At 43.3% G+C, this 15,948-nt stretch overlaps 1 protein-coding gene across 9 annotated transcripts in view; it reads right to left on the bottom strand.

Moving 5' to 3' along the window:
- The window catches only part of ARHGEF28 (Rho guanine nucleotide exchange factor 28), a 298,167-nt gene that overhangs the window by 127,474 nt on the left and 154,745 nt on the right, over positions 1-15,948 (bottom strand). For 6 of the 9 annotated variants that reach the window (XM_026498793.4, XM_057307006.1, XM_057307008.1 and 3 more), the window contains 2 exons: positions 6,979-7,031; positions 6,331-6,391 (listed from right to left, as the gene is read on the bottom strand). The exons of the other annotated variants lie outside the window; for them this stretch is intronic. In XM_026498793.4, the coding sequence (XP_026354578.3) occupies positions 6,331-6,391; positions 6,979-7,031 (114 nt within the window). The remainder of the gene's footprint in view (positions 1-6,330; positions 6,392-6,978; positions 7,032-15,948) is intronic. 9 annotated transcript variants of the gene reach the window in all.

Genomic DNA, 15,948 nt, shown 5'->3' with positions numbered 1-15,948 from the left:
CTGTCTCTCTCTGTCAAATAAGTAAATAAAATCTTAAAAAAAAAAAAAAGAATCCCTAAAATCAAAAACACAAGAAACAAAAAATGTTGGCGAGGTTGTGGAGAAAAAGGAACCCTTGTTCCCTGCTGATGGGAATGCAACCTGGTGCAGCCACTCTGGAAAAGCAGTTCCTCAAAAAATTAAGAATCAAACTACACTATGACTGAGCAATCACAATACTGGGTATTTACCGCCAAAATACAAAAACACTAATTCAAAGGGATACAGGTACCTGGATGTTTATGGTAGCATTATCTACAACAGCCAAAGTATGGAAACAACCCAAATGTCCATCGACCAATGAATGGAAAAGAAGATGTGGTATGTATATACAATGGAATATTATTCAGCCATAAAAGAGACTGAAATTTTGCCATTGGCAACGGCATGGATGGAGCTAAAGAGTGTAATGCTAAACAAAGTAAGTCAAAGAAAGACAAATACCATATGATCTCACTCATATGTGGAATCTAAGAAACAAAACAAACAAGTGAAGAAAAAAGAGACAAATCAAGAAACAGACTCTAAACTATAGAGAACTATTGGTCACCAGAGGGGAGGTGGGTGCAGGGATGGGCGAAACAGGGGATGGAGATTAAAAAGTATACTTATCATGATGAAAAAATAAAATGAAAAAAAGAAAGGAAAAGAAAATTTAAAATTCAGAGAAAAAAACTGCCATTCCCCCCACCCCAAGTTACATTTCAGAAATTAAGTTGGTTCGTTGAATGAAAGCAAAAGGCAGTTTGGCTTGTACCATGAGTACAAACATCAGGCATCCGTGTAAAGCCCTTATGACATCAGTATAAACCCAATTCCCTTCATCCCCATCTGTGCTCCTGGAAGTCAGATAAATGCCTCTGACGGCAAGGGACAATCACAGGATTCCTTCTTACTACTTTTCAGTGATTAATCTTTACACGTTAATCATCTCATTTAGGCTCAGGTACTTAAGAATTTATCTCAGTTTTTTTCCCCAAAGTTTTTACATTTCCCATGCATCTATGAGGGTATTGATGATGCTTCTCATTGAAACCTGCAAACCCAATACAAATTGGCTTCCACTAATTGCTTTTGCCATCTATTGCAATAAAAGTAGAACCCCATTTCCCCAACTCCAAAAAGATGGAAAACTCAGGAAGTCAGGGGTGATCAGCAAAGCAGAGCTCCCTCAAGGAAGTAGGAAGTATGTTCATGGTTCTCAACCTTGGACCACAACTGAGAATCACCTGGGGAACTTCCAGAACTTTAAGTGTAGGCTACACTCCAGACCGAGTAAATCAGATTTCTCTGGGAATGGACATGGGTTTCAGTATTATTAGAACTCCAAGGGTAATCCCAAAATGCAGGCTGCGTTTAGAATCACAGGATAACAGAATGCCTATTCAACTCTTAACCTTAACTGACATTTATTTTGCCTTCTTTACATTGGTGAGCTAATAACAGGCAGAGCGTAAGACTCCTGGTTCGATCAGCCAGGAGATTTGGGGCTTCCAGTTTAACACAGTACTTGCGTGGTTTTCTTTTTAATCAGAAGAAAAGCAACATGATACTATCCACCTCTAGCACGGTTTTAGTTTCTTCATGGGTTCTAGTTTATAGTACATATGAACCTAAAAACCCCACAATTCTTTAATTCATGGGATAGAATTCTGCCAATAAATATTCCAATTGTCTAATTTAAAGAAAAGGCTTTATTCGCATTCCACAAGCAGAGTATGTCCAAAAATGAAGCCACAAATAGAACAGGTGGAACACTCATGGTAAAAGACCCAAACAGAGCTTGTAACATTCAGCAGAATTCCAGTAAGTAATTTCTTCTACCAAAAACAATGTTTAAAACCTCAACAAGTGTAGTAAGAAAATTTCAGTGAAGTCAACAGAAGGAATAGGAGTCCGTTTTTACAAGTAACTTTGCATTCCCAATGGTCTTGGGGTATTTCTCCATTCCTAGCCCCAGCCCCTTTATTTCAAAATCAAATCACTGATAAGCTTTGGCTTGTGGTAAAGAAATGAACACTGCCCCCACCCACCAAAGGAATCCACAGAAGATTCTGTAGCCTGGGGCATAGAGAAAGATCCGCCAAAAACCAGACTTCAAAACTTCTTTTTCAGAAGGATGAGAGCTCTAAGTTTCCTTCTCCCCACTTTTTAAAATATTCCTTCATGTTTTATTTCACATTCTTGAGATCTCAACATAGATACACATGTGTTACTAAATAACAGCCAACAGAGGGCCAGCTTCTACTGACATGGGTCCCAGATCTTTTTTTTTGAAATATTTTATTTATTTATTTGTCAGAGAGAGAGAGAGCGCGCACAAGCAGGGGGAGCAGCAGGCAGAGGGAGAAGCAGGCTTCTTGCCAAGCAAGGAGCCTAATGCAAGACTCAATCCCAGGACCCTGGGATCAGGACCTGAGCTGAAAGCAGACGCTTAACCGACTGAGCCACTCAGGCATCCCATGGGTCCTAGATCTTAAGATTCCCCACTGTTTGGAATCATCTCAAAACTGTTCCCACAAACAACTTAATAGTGCTGTTTTATATGCTTGTATAACTTAGTGGCATTAATTTCATTCCTAAACTTTTAGTTAATATAAGAGAATAAAGACAAACCTGATGAGCCCTACTTATTTGGTGCTTTACGCCAAACCAGCAGGATTGACTGCACAGTCTCAGGCACCTTACCACTGAAATCCATGGACTTGGACCTCTCCAAGATAGACCCACAAACAGGGATCCCAAAAAACAAGTTCGTACTACCCCAAACGTTCTGTTCTGGAGGGGCTGATCCTTGGGATCTTCCAATCATTTCTAAAATTCCCAACTTTTCTACTGTGAGCATTTATTGCTTCCACAATTTAAAAAGATTATTTTTTCCCAAAGTCTTATTTTGGCACGATATTCTATATAAAATCTTCTCTGGCCCACTCTCTGCCAGCCAGACCTGGGGTAGTAAATGCAACCTCGCTTCCTGCCCAGAGCTTCAAGGTCCTGGGACTTCTCAAGCACAGACCACGATGCCAGCCAATTCCATCACCACCTCCCCTAATGTCTCTACCTCCCTCCTATCTTGTCCCTTGAGGAAAGTTAAAACATGCTCACATGATTCTTGTTTTAACCAGTCTATCTCACCAATCCTTCATTTTTTCCAGCCAAATGGTCATACAATGTACAGCTGTAGCTGGGTAAGTTTCAAGCTATCTTTGGTCCAATGCAGGACATGGCTGATAAAATCACTCCTGGAAAATCAACAACAGCCTGGGTGTCACGAAATCTGGTCTGACACACGCAACTTCACTCACACTCTGGAGTATCACTTGCTAAGACAGCAGGAGTGTCACCTTCCAGGAGCTTCTGTAATTCACCTGCCACACTGGCACTCTTGCTGCGCAGTCCTCAAGGACAAACTTCACTTTTACCTGGAAATCTTCATTTCTAACAGGCACACAGTTCTATTTTTTCAAATTCAACATTTTAAAAGCAGAGTTTACAAGACAGCAACGTATTGAGCCATTTGCAGCGTGGCTGATGCAATGATGGTTTAAGCATCTTTATCTGCATGTGGTATTCCGGGAGGGCAGCTGAAGCCACCATCCCTCCACAGTCCCACAGCTGTCCCCTTGCTCGTGCTTGATGTTCACTTTCCTTCTCCCTGGCACAGCATTTGCTGGGGCCCACTACTGAGCTACTATTTCTGAATCATACTTAGTCCTGCAGACTTGAGCCAAGCAGACCCTTCCTCCCAGCTTCATTTCTCTACTCACCCATCTCATCTATGTTCTCTAAATCCATTTTCTCCAAATGCTCTGCCCTCTCTGTCCATTCTATCTGCCCACAAGGTAAAGGAAACACACACAGAAGCTTCAGTCTGCACTCTGATAGCACCAGTACTGGAGCCAAGGCCTTCCAGGGCTGTTCTCCCCTTTGAGTTTCTTACAGCATCCACAGAGAACAGGGCCATCACTCCTGAACATCCCCTTACTACTCACTGAGGTGGTTCAGAGGCACTGGATTGGATGAACTTACCAGCTATTACCTGCTCAAGATATCATCTCTGCAATCAACAGTCCTTTTCAGTGTAAGAACTAATGGCCAGTATGATTCTTGATGCTCTGATGGTCAACAATACAAAGGGAACTTCCGGGGCAACACATTAAATTAAAGTTATAAGTTAATTCCTCAGTCATGCATGTCACACATCACACACACAGTAGACATACGTGGCTACTGGCTACCACGTTGAATAGTAAAGATATAAAGTGTCCATCGTCACAGCAAGTTCGACTGGAACAGCACTGATGTAGTTTACGAGAGCATGCTAAACAGATATCATACCATTCTGAATAATACAAGTCAGCAAAGAAATAAACCTCAACCTCACATTTATCAGCATGTCCTTGCAGACTTGCAGAGCGGAATGTAAGCACATATGAAATAACACAACAGTTTGGAAGTGGCCTTGTGGAAAAGCTGTTTCAATTTCCAGAATTCAGTTTATTATCCAACCATTGCTCATTGTTTTTCCTGCCCCCTTCTGTCCCAGAAGGTTCTTTTAAAATCTATTATCATTTTCTTTGCATAAAGCAGGTAACTTTTTTCAATCCAAAAAGTTTAGATGAAGAAAAAAAGCAAATGTTAGCACGAGCAACAAACTTTCGAGGCCCTTTTCATAACTCACTGGAGATTAAAGTCATACAAGTTTGTCTCAAATCATTTATTAAAATCCTCCTCAGACACAATGATGTTACTGACAAGACACACTGGTTAGGTCAGGCTGCTACATTCTCCTTACCATGGGGCTTCTTACCCAGCCAATGTACCAGTTTGAGAATGGAGTTTTTAAAAAAGAAAATTAAAATCATCCTATGTAATACTTATAACAGCCGACACTCCTCCCCCACCAGCAGTTTGTCCTGCTAGACATTCTTCAAAGCTAACATTCCTAGGAGCATAATGCAATTTGTAGATGACACATCCTGTATGCGTGAGCAGCAGCTATGCTCCTGGATTTAATGGCCTACAAGAGTCATTGAAATGGAGATGTTTGCTTTCATTTCTCCTTCCTCTTCCCCTCTTCTGGAAGTACATTACTACCCTTACCTTATATAGCAGAAATATTAAAGGTGTGCGAATTGCTTGGCGGAGTCTAAGTTTCTGTTCAATTTCAGTAGTAGTCCCCCATTCAAGGAGCTCCGGCAAACACCGCTGGTTTGGAGCCAAGCTACCGGCAGGCCAGCCAACGGACGCTGACGGCGGCGCTTCCTCCTCACCGTGCTTTATTCTCCACAATCCCCCCCCCCACACACACACCATTGTCACTGCTCTGCCTGGGCCTGCCAAAGGTGCCAACGACACTCCACTGGCCTCCAGCGAGACCCCTGCGCCAGCCCCGCCTCGCTATTAATCTCACCCTGGGCATCGTCTTGGTCGTCCCCCCTTTCACGTCAGCCTGAGCACTCCTCTACCACCACCCACACCACCCCACTGTCGGCAACACCTCGCACCGCTCTGCCCAGGCCTTTCCACTCAGCCCCAGAGGTCGGCACGGACCACCCAGCGGCCCAGAGGAGACATCAGCTGATGGCCCAGCCATCCTCAATGGCTTCATCAGGCTTGAACTCAAAGGGGAACTCTGGGGGCCAGATTAGCCCTCAAGAACTAGCAAGTGGCCAGGGAGCTCCGGGAAGATGCCCTAGGGAGATGTGAACTAGAATGTGTGGGCAGATGAGAATGTCCAGTCCCCGAGAAAAACTACCTTCACCGTGCCAAGACCCGCACCCAGGGACAACGTCTGGTCCCTCCTCGGGCTTATCGGCTCAGCTCCAAGGGCCCCACAACTCGGCATCAAAATGGGATGGTGGTAAGCCTGGGGTTCCAGGGCCAGGCGGAATGAACTGAGAGTCCCAGTTCCGCCACGTGCTGTCTGCCAGGGGCCTCAGTCACTGCACCTGAAACGGAAGCTGGTGCCTACCTTGAGAAGGTATGAGGTAACTAACAGAGGACCAGTCCCCAGCCAGAGTCTGGCTCACAGTTCAACTGCTCAGGCAAAGCCTTCATTGCTTTGTCTTAATTTGTTTTTCAAAGGATTCTAAGTGGTGCCTCGACTTGGGCACTCAAAGTATTATAACTGTTGCTTCAACAAAAAAGTATCTGCAACAACTTCAAAAACTCGACAAGCCTCCCAGAAAAGAAGGTTATATCTTAAAATTTATTTTCTTCTGGTTCTCTCTATACCCAGGACTGGCATACTCCCAGGAGTACAGGGGAAAGAGGTATTTTGGAACATACCCAAATCTAGAGTGTCCCGGTCTTCGTGTTCATTCAGTTGAACCACCAGGTTTTCCACACGCTGGAACAAATAAAGTCGGCAGGGTTTTGACAAAAATTACTTCATGTGCCCCAATTCTGTTGATCTTTATCTTTATGAACTCAGAAAAAGCCACCTCAGAAACCATCAAGGAAGACATGTTACATGTCTCATCGCACATCAACAAAACTGGCCTTGTACTTCATTAGTGTTATTCAAGAGCTGCAGAAGGACCCGCCCCACGTGGAGGCCCTCCATAGGTTCCTTTCTTCCCAGAGGCCGTCTCCCCGGCGTACTCTTGCAGTCACGTTGCTGGCAAACATCTGTAGCTACCCATCTTTAAGGAAAACCTTGTTTTGGAAAATGTATATAATCGTCTTGCATATACAACTGCAACCCAGAAAGACAGCCAGCTTTGGTCATGAAGAGCAGAGACTGAAAATCCAATAAAGCCAACTGAATTTCAAGTTATTCTGGATGTGACATGCCCCCCCCCCCCCCCGCCGAAGGTTTGTTTTTGTTTTCAGGGTGGGGGGGAGCGGGTAAATTTGTTATTACCACTAGATCTTCACTTCTGCTTCAGCTCTGTAGAGAAGTGCAAAAAAGAAAGAGGGGCAGAGAATCATTACCTTTACATGCTCCTTTGCAGGTGATGAGCTGCTCGTCGCTGAATTCTTAATCTCTGCAAAAGGAATGATCCTCATTAGGATCTGCTGACAGGAGTGTTCATTTAAAAAAAAAAAAGGAAGGAAGGAAGGAAGGAAGGAAGGAAGGAAGGAAGGAAGGAAGGAAGGAAGGAAGAAAAAGAAAAAAATCCCAAAACTAGACAACAAATACAAATGAATTGCCCCAGGAGCTGTCTGTGCGGAGCTCTCCTAGATGAGGCTTCTTAAACATCAACTCTCCACAGAATGTGTGAGAGCCCAACTGCCACACTCTGGCAATATTTGTGGGGACCAAGAGGTAAACAAGCCCAGGACCTCTTGCAGGAAATCCTGAGGAAAAAAAACCCATCATGAAATCAACAAATGCCCCTGATTCAGAGGGAAGGCTGCTCACAGAACGAAGGCTCTTCAAAATAGCACAGATTCTAAGGACATGACGAGTACCTACCTGAGGATATCCCACATGTCTAGTTCCTCAAATACCACAGATTTCGTGTTTCAAAAGGGCACAATTCATTCCAGATGGGGTTCTGCCTTTCCTTGGGCATCCTTGAAAGTCCGCAACACCAGCACAACCCTCAGGCTCCCACCGCAGATGGTGCCAGGCTGAGCACGGGCAGGCCCCAGGGGGCAGGCCCCAGGCACACCGGGTACCCTTTCTCTGAATAAAGCCTTTCCTGGAAATATTAGTGGTCAGGATGTTCTCGGCTAAACAGGAAGGTTCATTTAAGGGGTATTTTTCTCTGGGTCTTGACTGGTTCTCTTCCCACTCTGTTGCCCGTAAACAAGAGCCACTGTTGTTGATATATAGCCACCAAAAGCAGGTTTGGGGAAAATAAGCATTGGACACTAATGGCAAGGGCAGATAATTAAGAATCTTCGCCAACGACTGTATGGATATACACTATTGTGGGCCCAAGGCATCCTCTGGCCCCCTCAGCTGCCCCGCCTGATGCCAATTCTGGGGAAGCCCCACTAGTTGACCAGCATAGTCCCCACTCCACTTTGCCAGCCCATTAACTGAAATCACCGGAGGCTTCAGACCTCCAGGTGGATTTATTCAAGCTCCTCTCATTGCCAGGCACCAAAGTTCATTCATTTTTTGCTTAGAAAAAGTGTAAGGTACTTCCCTGACAAGTCACAGTAAGGCAAGGACAGAGCAGAGAAGTCAACTTTCTCACTGTCCTGATGGGTTTTTTAAAATGTGCATAACAGAGACTTTGCATTTACTAACAAGCTAATAGATATTTATACTCCACAGTAGTTTCCTGCTCTTGAAGGCATAATCCTTATTAGCCCCATAGTTTAAAATGAAACGATAATAGCTTCAGTTTCACGTGGTCATGTCAACTGACGTCACCAGGGATTAAGGACACGCAAACACTCAGCCTGGGCAGCTTTTGCTCTCTGGCACCCCCCCTCCACCCCCAACCTACCTTTAAATGCACACCCCAAACAGGGCCTCCAGGTGGCAGCAGAGTAACGTCTGCAGAACAACGCAGTCAGCACTCGGAATGCCAAAATGAACCAGCTTCGCCCTTCAAAAGCCAGCTGCTGAAGGGCCAAAATTCAAAACCTAGCATAAAGCTTTCTGCCCCATTGCACAGATGCAGAAACTGATGGGAAACACCTATATAAAATATGAGGGATTTTGTTTTGAAACACACATACCCAAACCCTAAAAGTTGGCTAGGTGGGGAAAAGAAAACCAAGATGGTGAAGAAAGGGAGGGTAACAAGAACCCAAGTTTCAACAGACACTTCTGCCTAGACAGCAAGAGAGTCACACACATTTTTATTTTGCTATTATAAAATATTCCTTTAAAGCTGTTCCAGACCATGTGCTCTTGAATTCAGGATTCTCCGTTTCTAAAGAATTATGTACCTAGGGCGTTGATGAAAAGGAATAGCACACATTTTGTTCAAGATCGTGCTTACACAGAAGGCCAAAGCATCTGAGAACACCCAGCTTGCAGTAACAGAAGCGGATCACCATGGCAGTGTGTTCAGATCCCAGCTTCCTGCCATTTGGAAAATTTCACTGTTTGCACACTGTCCGCCTACAGTTTTCCCTATCATCTACTGCATCTTTCTTTTGTTTCAGGTATAATCTAATTAATGCAACTACCACAAACTATACTAAAAGAGACAAGTGTTTATAAAATTTGTACTTCATACGTTTAAAGATAGCTTTCAAAGTTATAAAACCTTTATGCAAACATTATTAAAAATATTTGTGACAGTGCATAGATTCAGAATAATAATGCATCTTTAATGAAGGGACAATACACAACTACATCCTAGAGCTTTTAAAGAATTTGGCACATTCGACCACAGTTTAATCAAATTGCTCGAGGAAAGTTTCTGCTAAATGACTAGGATCCTTTTACACTCACTCTACTGTAACACCAATGGCATAGTGCAATCAAACCACTCATTGCCATAGCAACCTCCGACAGATAATGATATCAGTAACTTCAAACTATTCTGCCTTAAAGGCCTATTAATCTTGCCTGCACGGCCCACCCAGAAGGATTATCCCCTCTAAATCCGATTTACCAAACTTAATAAACATGTTTTCTTATTGCCAAACTATAATGGAACAATAAATAATCTCTAATATTCGTGTTCACCAGTGACACTGCAGCAGCGAACCGGGTTTTCAAAAAACACGGTTAAGTAGCTCTAAGATTACTACCAGTGTTTGTTAAGAAACAGATTAGCCTAATAGATCTCAACTTAGTGTTAAGTCTTACCATCCCCTTTTGAAAAATGGGACCACAGAGGCCACACTTACACAAAGCAAAAGCTTACACTGAAAATACAGGATGGTCCTATTCTCCTTTAACTACCCTTTGTTGTGTCATCTGACTCCTTCCAGAAAGGAGGCAAAAAAAAAAAAAAAACAAAACAAAACAACCACCATGATCAGAGCCAGCCAGACAACTACTGCTGCTTCATTCCTGGTTCAGGTTCAGCTGTCCACAGTCAAGTTCACAACGCGGTTAGATTGGCAGGGCATCATCAAAAGTACAACCGAAAAACGAGGGTCATGCTCTCAGCTCGTGCTGCCTCCTCCACAAAGGCCCAAAGGAACTGAGAGTGGTGCCGAGCCTTTGAATGGATCCTTTTCTCTCAACAGACTGAGTTCTGGGAAGGCTGAGTCCAAATTGATTTTGGCCCAACACTTGAATCGCCAGTGCCAAGCGAGTGCCTAGCATATTAAAGGCACTGAATAAAAGCTTCTCTCCTCCACTTTAATCTAGTGACCCAAAATAGCTGATGAGATGTAGTGGATCATTAGGCAAGCTCTAGGTCAGGACAGGGAAGGGAAAGTTGTTCGCTTTTTTGAAATACTAATTCAAACATTTTGAATACCAGCACTGTTTATCACAACTTCTGAACTGCCAGATTGATCAGACAGATGAATGCTTTTCCCTTTGCTTCCTCCCACCCCTCCAGCTAAGCCCCAAAACCACCCTTTCCTTTCCAATTATGCATTGGTGTTTCCCTTCTAACAACTTCGCTTCAATTTATCACATCAATGTTTTATTCTAGTGTGTATGTCCAATTCACAAATCCCAGAGAATGAAATTGGCAAAGGGAACAAATTTGACAAACTCTCCTACTCTTAACTCATAGAATATTTTAATACTGTGCCTCAATTACTCCATTTTTTCCTAAAAGTGGGGATACTAGTAAAAACTTATCTTTTGGACTTCCCAGAACAAATATGGGCTGGGAGAAAAGATAAGACAATTACCTGCAGAATTATCAGCATCAGCCCCATTAGTCTGTGAGCCCCAACAGTCCATTCAAGTGAACAAGCATTGTTGTGTCCCTGCTGAGCACAGGATCAGCCGGGGAGAGGACATAAGGGGAGAGAAGAAATTCCTGCCCTAAAGGAACTCCAAATGTGTTGTTTACAATATAATTTTATTTGCACTCCACATCCTTTCTAAAAGAATTTGACATCTTTTTTTAAATACTTTAAATTACTTGTGGCACTTTTTTGAGCCACAAAAAAATAATTAAGAAAATAGAAAAATAAATAAAACCACTGTTAATATTTTAGAATATACTCTACATGCCTATTTTTTAACAGCTTTAAGGTATATCATACTATTTACCCATTTAAAGTGTACAACTCAATTATTTTTGACATATCCAGAGTTTTGCAATCATTAGCACAATTTGAGAACATTTTCATTACCCCCAATAAGAAACCCTGTACCCATTAACACTCACTACCCTTTTCTCCCCAACTGTCCCCCCACCCCAAATGCAACCATCAATCTTCATTCTGTCTTAACAGATTTATCTGTTCTGGATATTTCATATAAATGGCTTCACACAATATATGGTCTTTTGCATCAGGATTCTCTCACAGAATGTAATAATCTTTAAGCTTCATTCATGTTGTAATCTATCAGTAGTTCATTCCTTTTGATGGCCAAATGCCGTTCCACTGTATGGCTGAACCATGTTATGTATATCCACTCCTGACAGACATTTAGGTTGTTCCCACTTTTTGGCAGTTATGAATAATGCTGCTATGAACATCTGCACACATGTTATTATGGAGATGGAGGTTTTCATTCTGCTTATGTGTCTAGGAGTATCATTACTGGGTCACATGGTAACTCTGCTTAATATGTTTTTATAATATCATTTTGGGTTTCTTTTATTTTGTTTACATCTCCAGTGTGTATTCGCCCTCTCCCCATAAAATCTCAAACAGTGAAGAACTTACTACTGGGGGAGAAAAAAGATATGCTCAGCCCAAAAATTGGGGTACAACTATCACATAAGCAGAAGCTCTAAATCATGACATCTCACAGAGGATATGATGTAATTTCCCTGATTTACTCAATTGCTTGAATAAAATGAGGCAAGTCATACTTGAAAGATATAAACAACATTCAATTTTGTTTTGTGAATACTATTCTGTCCCTCTGACTTCCCACTTAGATTCTATTTCAACTCAGGGGCGCCTGGGTGGTGCAGTCGTTAAGCGTCTGCCTTTGGCTCAGGGCGTGATCCCAGCATTCTGGGATCGAGTCCCACATCAGGCTCCTCCGCTGCGAGCCTGCTTCTTCCTCTCCCACTCCCCCTGCTTGTGTTCCCTCTCTCGCTGGCTGTCTCTCTCAAATAAATAAATAAAAATCTTAAAAAAAAAAAAAAAAGATTCTATTTCAACTCAGGAAAGAAACCCTTTAGCTATATTTTCAACTTAAGCTGATTTCAATTGTATTAGACTCCTGATACGATTAGGCTCCGTTACTGCTAGTCCTTGCCTCCAGCCTCCGGATCTGACCCAGCTGGACCCAGTATCCGTATCACATCTGAACAGAGTTTGTTACATCTAGGTGAGTCTGAAGAATCCGAGATTCTTTCCAGCTCAAACTAGGATTCTTCTGATAAATTGGGGAGGCAAGGAGAAGAATTTTTCTTCATGTGTGAGAAAATACTAGAATTATAATAATAAACAAAATGAACATCATGTTAACTTGATATCCTATTTTTATCCTTGGCCCTTTGATGATGAAACTTGCTCCTTCTTGGGCAGGAGGAGAAAGCAGATTGGCAAAGTCAGCCTCTAAAGGAAGCCCAGAGAAAGGTGAGCTGCTCTGTGAGATGAAATGAACAGTTACAAATCACTTCCCAGGGCGGGCAAGTACATTCCCTGGGTATGATTTGCATTGTCTTGAAAATGCCAAAATACTTGACTTTCAGGTAAGCAATGCTGATCAAGTCCTTGGATGGACACTCCATACTGGGATAAGATAAGAACTTTGCATCCAACTGAGTAACCAACCCCACAGAACAGCCTAATTGCTGGCCTGAAATCCCCAACACCTCAGGTCCCAGCCATCCTGGTGTAAAGGACCTGTATCTTGACAGGCATTGGAACCATATTCAACACTTCTTAAAAAAGCATTCAGTTACAGTATTTAAAAGGAAGAATTTTGGAAAGGAAATCTTGCATAGATAAAAGCCCTCTTGTTTTCCCAATAACTCACAGGAGATACTCAAGAAGGAGCGTCCCCCACCCAACTCCCTCTTCACATTTCACTCACCCAGAGTACGCAGAGAAGGGCTGCATCCTCATCTAAAGAACGTTCAAACAAAAAAATCTGCTCACCTCGTTGCTGTGACAGGAAGAACTACGTCGTGGTATCCCAACACACGCATGATTACCACAAAATCCACCCTAGCACATGCTACAACTTGCACTTAAAACGAGCTAGCACTGCTATGGTGCTTCGCAGTGGCCAAGCATCGATGGTCAGATACTAGTCCAGGGGCTCTAACCGTATTTTCTCGTTTAAGCCTCACTATGAAGTATTAAATGATACACCTAACGCCACCATTTTGCACAAAAGGAAACACAGCTGAATAACCTGCACAATGTTCCAAAGCCAGATCATGGCAGAGCTCAGGTTTTAGCAGAGTTTGCCTGTAGCCCGTGTGTGTCATCGAGACATGCCTGTGCCTGTGGGCCATAAATCTTGCTTGTAAAAACTTCATGAGACAGGTCAGCCATGTGGAAGAAAGCTCATTTCAAAGCAATGATTCCAATTTTGCATGTCTCCGTCACACAAACACTGGAGAGAACTCTCCACCAGCAGCACCAAGACCACATGGCTAAGTGTTCTGTTACCCAAGGGTGGTGGATAGTCTACAGGGTGACATGTAAGAGAATGCACCTGCCTGACCTTCTGACTGCCTGGGCAAGCTGCCTTACCTCAGACAAGTTCTGGGATCTCTCTGTGCTGCCACTTCCTCGTGTATAAAATTGGAAAAATACACTCCCGACACCCAGAAATGTCCCTCTCAGGGACCACCGGCAAGTGCACGCCATGATGGGCACGCATGCATGCCCAAATTCTGCTCAGCTCACAGCTGCATTCCCAGCACCTAGAACAGTACCCAGCACTTCACAAATACTGAAGGGCAATTATATAAAAGTCAGCTCCTCGAGATCAGGGTTTCTCCCTTTGCCTTTTCGGTTGCTGCTATGTCACCAGTGCTTAGAACACTGCCTGTCAGCAAATGAGCACTCAAACACTCACTGAATGGGTAAGTCAGTGAGCCTGCAGGACTCCCACCTGCCTGCCTAGGTTGTGCCCTGTGTTTGGATCGACTCTCCCGCCTTTCTCAAGGGGTCATGAAGAGGAAGCCTCTCTGCCCTGCGGGGAACTCCTGCTTCAGTATTGCAAAAGAGGATTCTGCCCCCTGTCCTTTGTGACTACAAGTCACGCTCCAGTCCCAACTCCCCATTTCCTTGCTAATGAAAATGCGGAACATAATAAATGGAGAGAAACCAAAAAAAAAAAAGGGGGGGACTATTAACACAGAAGTTGAGACAGCAAATCACACACAGTTTTAGTTTTGTTTTTTTAACTACAGAAGAATATACAACAAAATGGAGTCCTGTAATGGTCAATGGTATTGCGATGGTTCTGTTTGTTTTATGGCCCCAGGGACTCTAGGCAGTCATGAGCCTCCCAAACAACATCCTAAAGTGCAGCGGGGCGTGTGGCAAGACGTGGGTGTTCTCAGTATTCATGACGACCATGAGGACTTCTACCAACACCTCCCACGCCCAGCTCCCGGTGCTAGCATCACCCACTACCCTACTAATGGATGGCAAGGACCCAGGTGGTGGTGAAAAGGAAGGAAAGGTTCGGAGCAGTAGAGACGAGGAAGAGCAGCATCCCCCATGTCCCTTCCCCAGACAACCTCCCTGAGATGGTGTAAGAACCATTAAAGGGGGATTCTTGCGTGAACCATTTAGAGAACTATTCCATAATGTGGCACAGGAGTCATGACTGTAAGACTTAACTAGAAGCTGAAAAACATTAAATGTACTCTCAATTTCCCCAAGGAATGGAGGTCTCATAGACTGCATTTTTAACTTATTTGGTCAAAGAATCCTTATTTTTCAAAGCATCTCCCAAGATTGGGATTTTGAACAATGTTCTTCAGGAAATCCTAAAATAAGAGATCAAACAGGAGCAAAGAAAGCAAGGCATAAAAGAGTCAGTTGGTGGATTGATACTAATAATTAGCTTATTCATCTGAGCAGCTTAAAAATGAGACTTTTTGGCCTAACTTCCCATCTTCTGGGAGTATGATTACAATTACGAAACTATGGAAACATAATTGGCTCACAGACAATAATGACACCATTTATCACACTAACGGGGACAGTAAAGCCCATTTCCAGGACAACGCTCTCATCTTTTAATCGATGAGATACAAGCAGTTACAGATACAAGCTTAGGGCTTCCCCCTCCACTCACTGCCCCTGGAGGAACAGAAAAACATGATCTCTTAAGAATCTTCTAGTAGGTCACAAAGGGAAAGTTCGCTTTTGGGGTTTCAAGAAGAAGGGGTATAAAGCAGACTTTGACATTCAAAATGCTTTGTTCTTTGAGTTGCCTACAGGTTTACGAATAGACAAAAACTGAGTCGTTTCACTTTAGTTGAATACTGCCCTCTGCTGGAACCTGCAAACAGCTTCTAATGTGTCCTCCAAGAATATACAAATCAAAGCATTGCCTAGAAGGTCTATACAATACACACACTAATGATTTGAAGGCAGAGCACTTGAGTTCCTATGTTTTGCTTACTGCTTGACTTCAGGTGTATTACCTTAGCTGCTCCTAGACCCATCGAACTCAACCCATCTAAAATGGGGTCCGTTTTTTGTCATGATCCTGCTTCCCGTGAGGTCTAGCCCAGTTAGAGAACACAAGGACTGGAGGAATCGCTCTCCTCCCTCAACACTGACACACCCACGTGACATCCTCCACCTTCAGGGCAGTACCCATCTGTCCCCACCTCTCCACAATCATTACACTTCTGTGGTGCAGACCTTTTTCTACATTATTTACATCAGTGCTCCCCCCACCCCCACAAACGCTGC

Source organism: Ursus arctos, unplaced genomic scaffold (assembly GCF_023065955.2).
Source record: "Ursus arctos isolate Adak ecotype North America unplaced genomic scaffold, UrsArc2.0 scaffold_5, whole genome shotgun sequence".
Taxonomy (NCBI): Eukaryota; Metazoa; Chordata; class Mammalia; order Carnivora; family Ursidae; genus Ursus; species Ursus arctos.
This window is presented reverse-complemented; position numbering and strand designations above follow the sequence as displayed.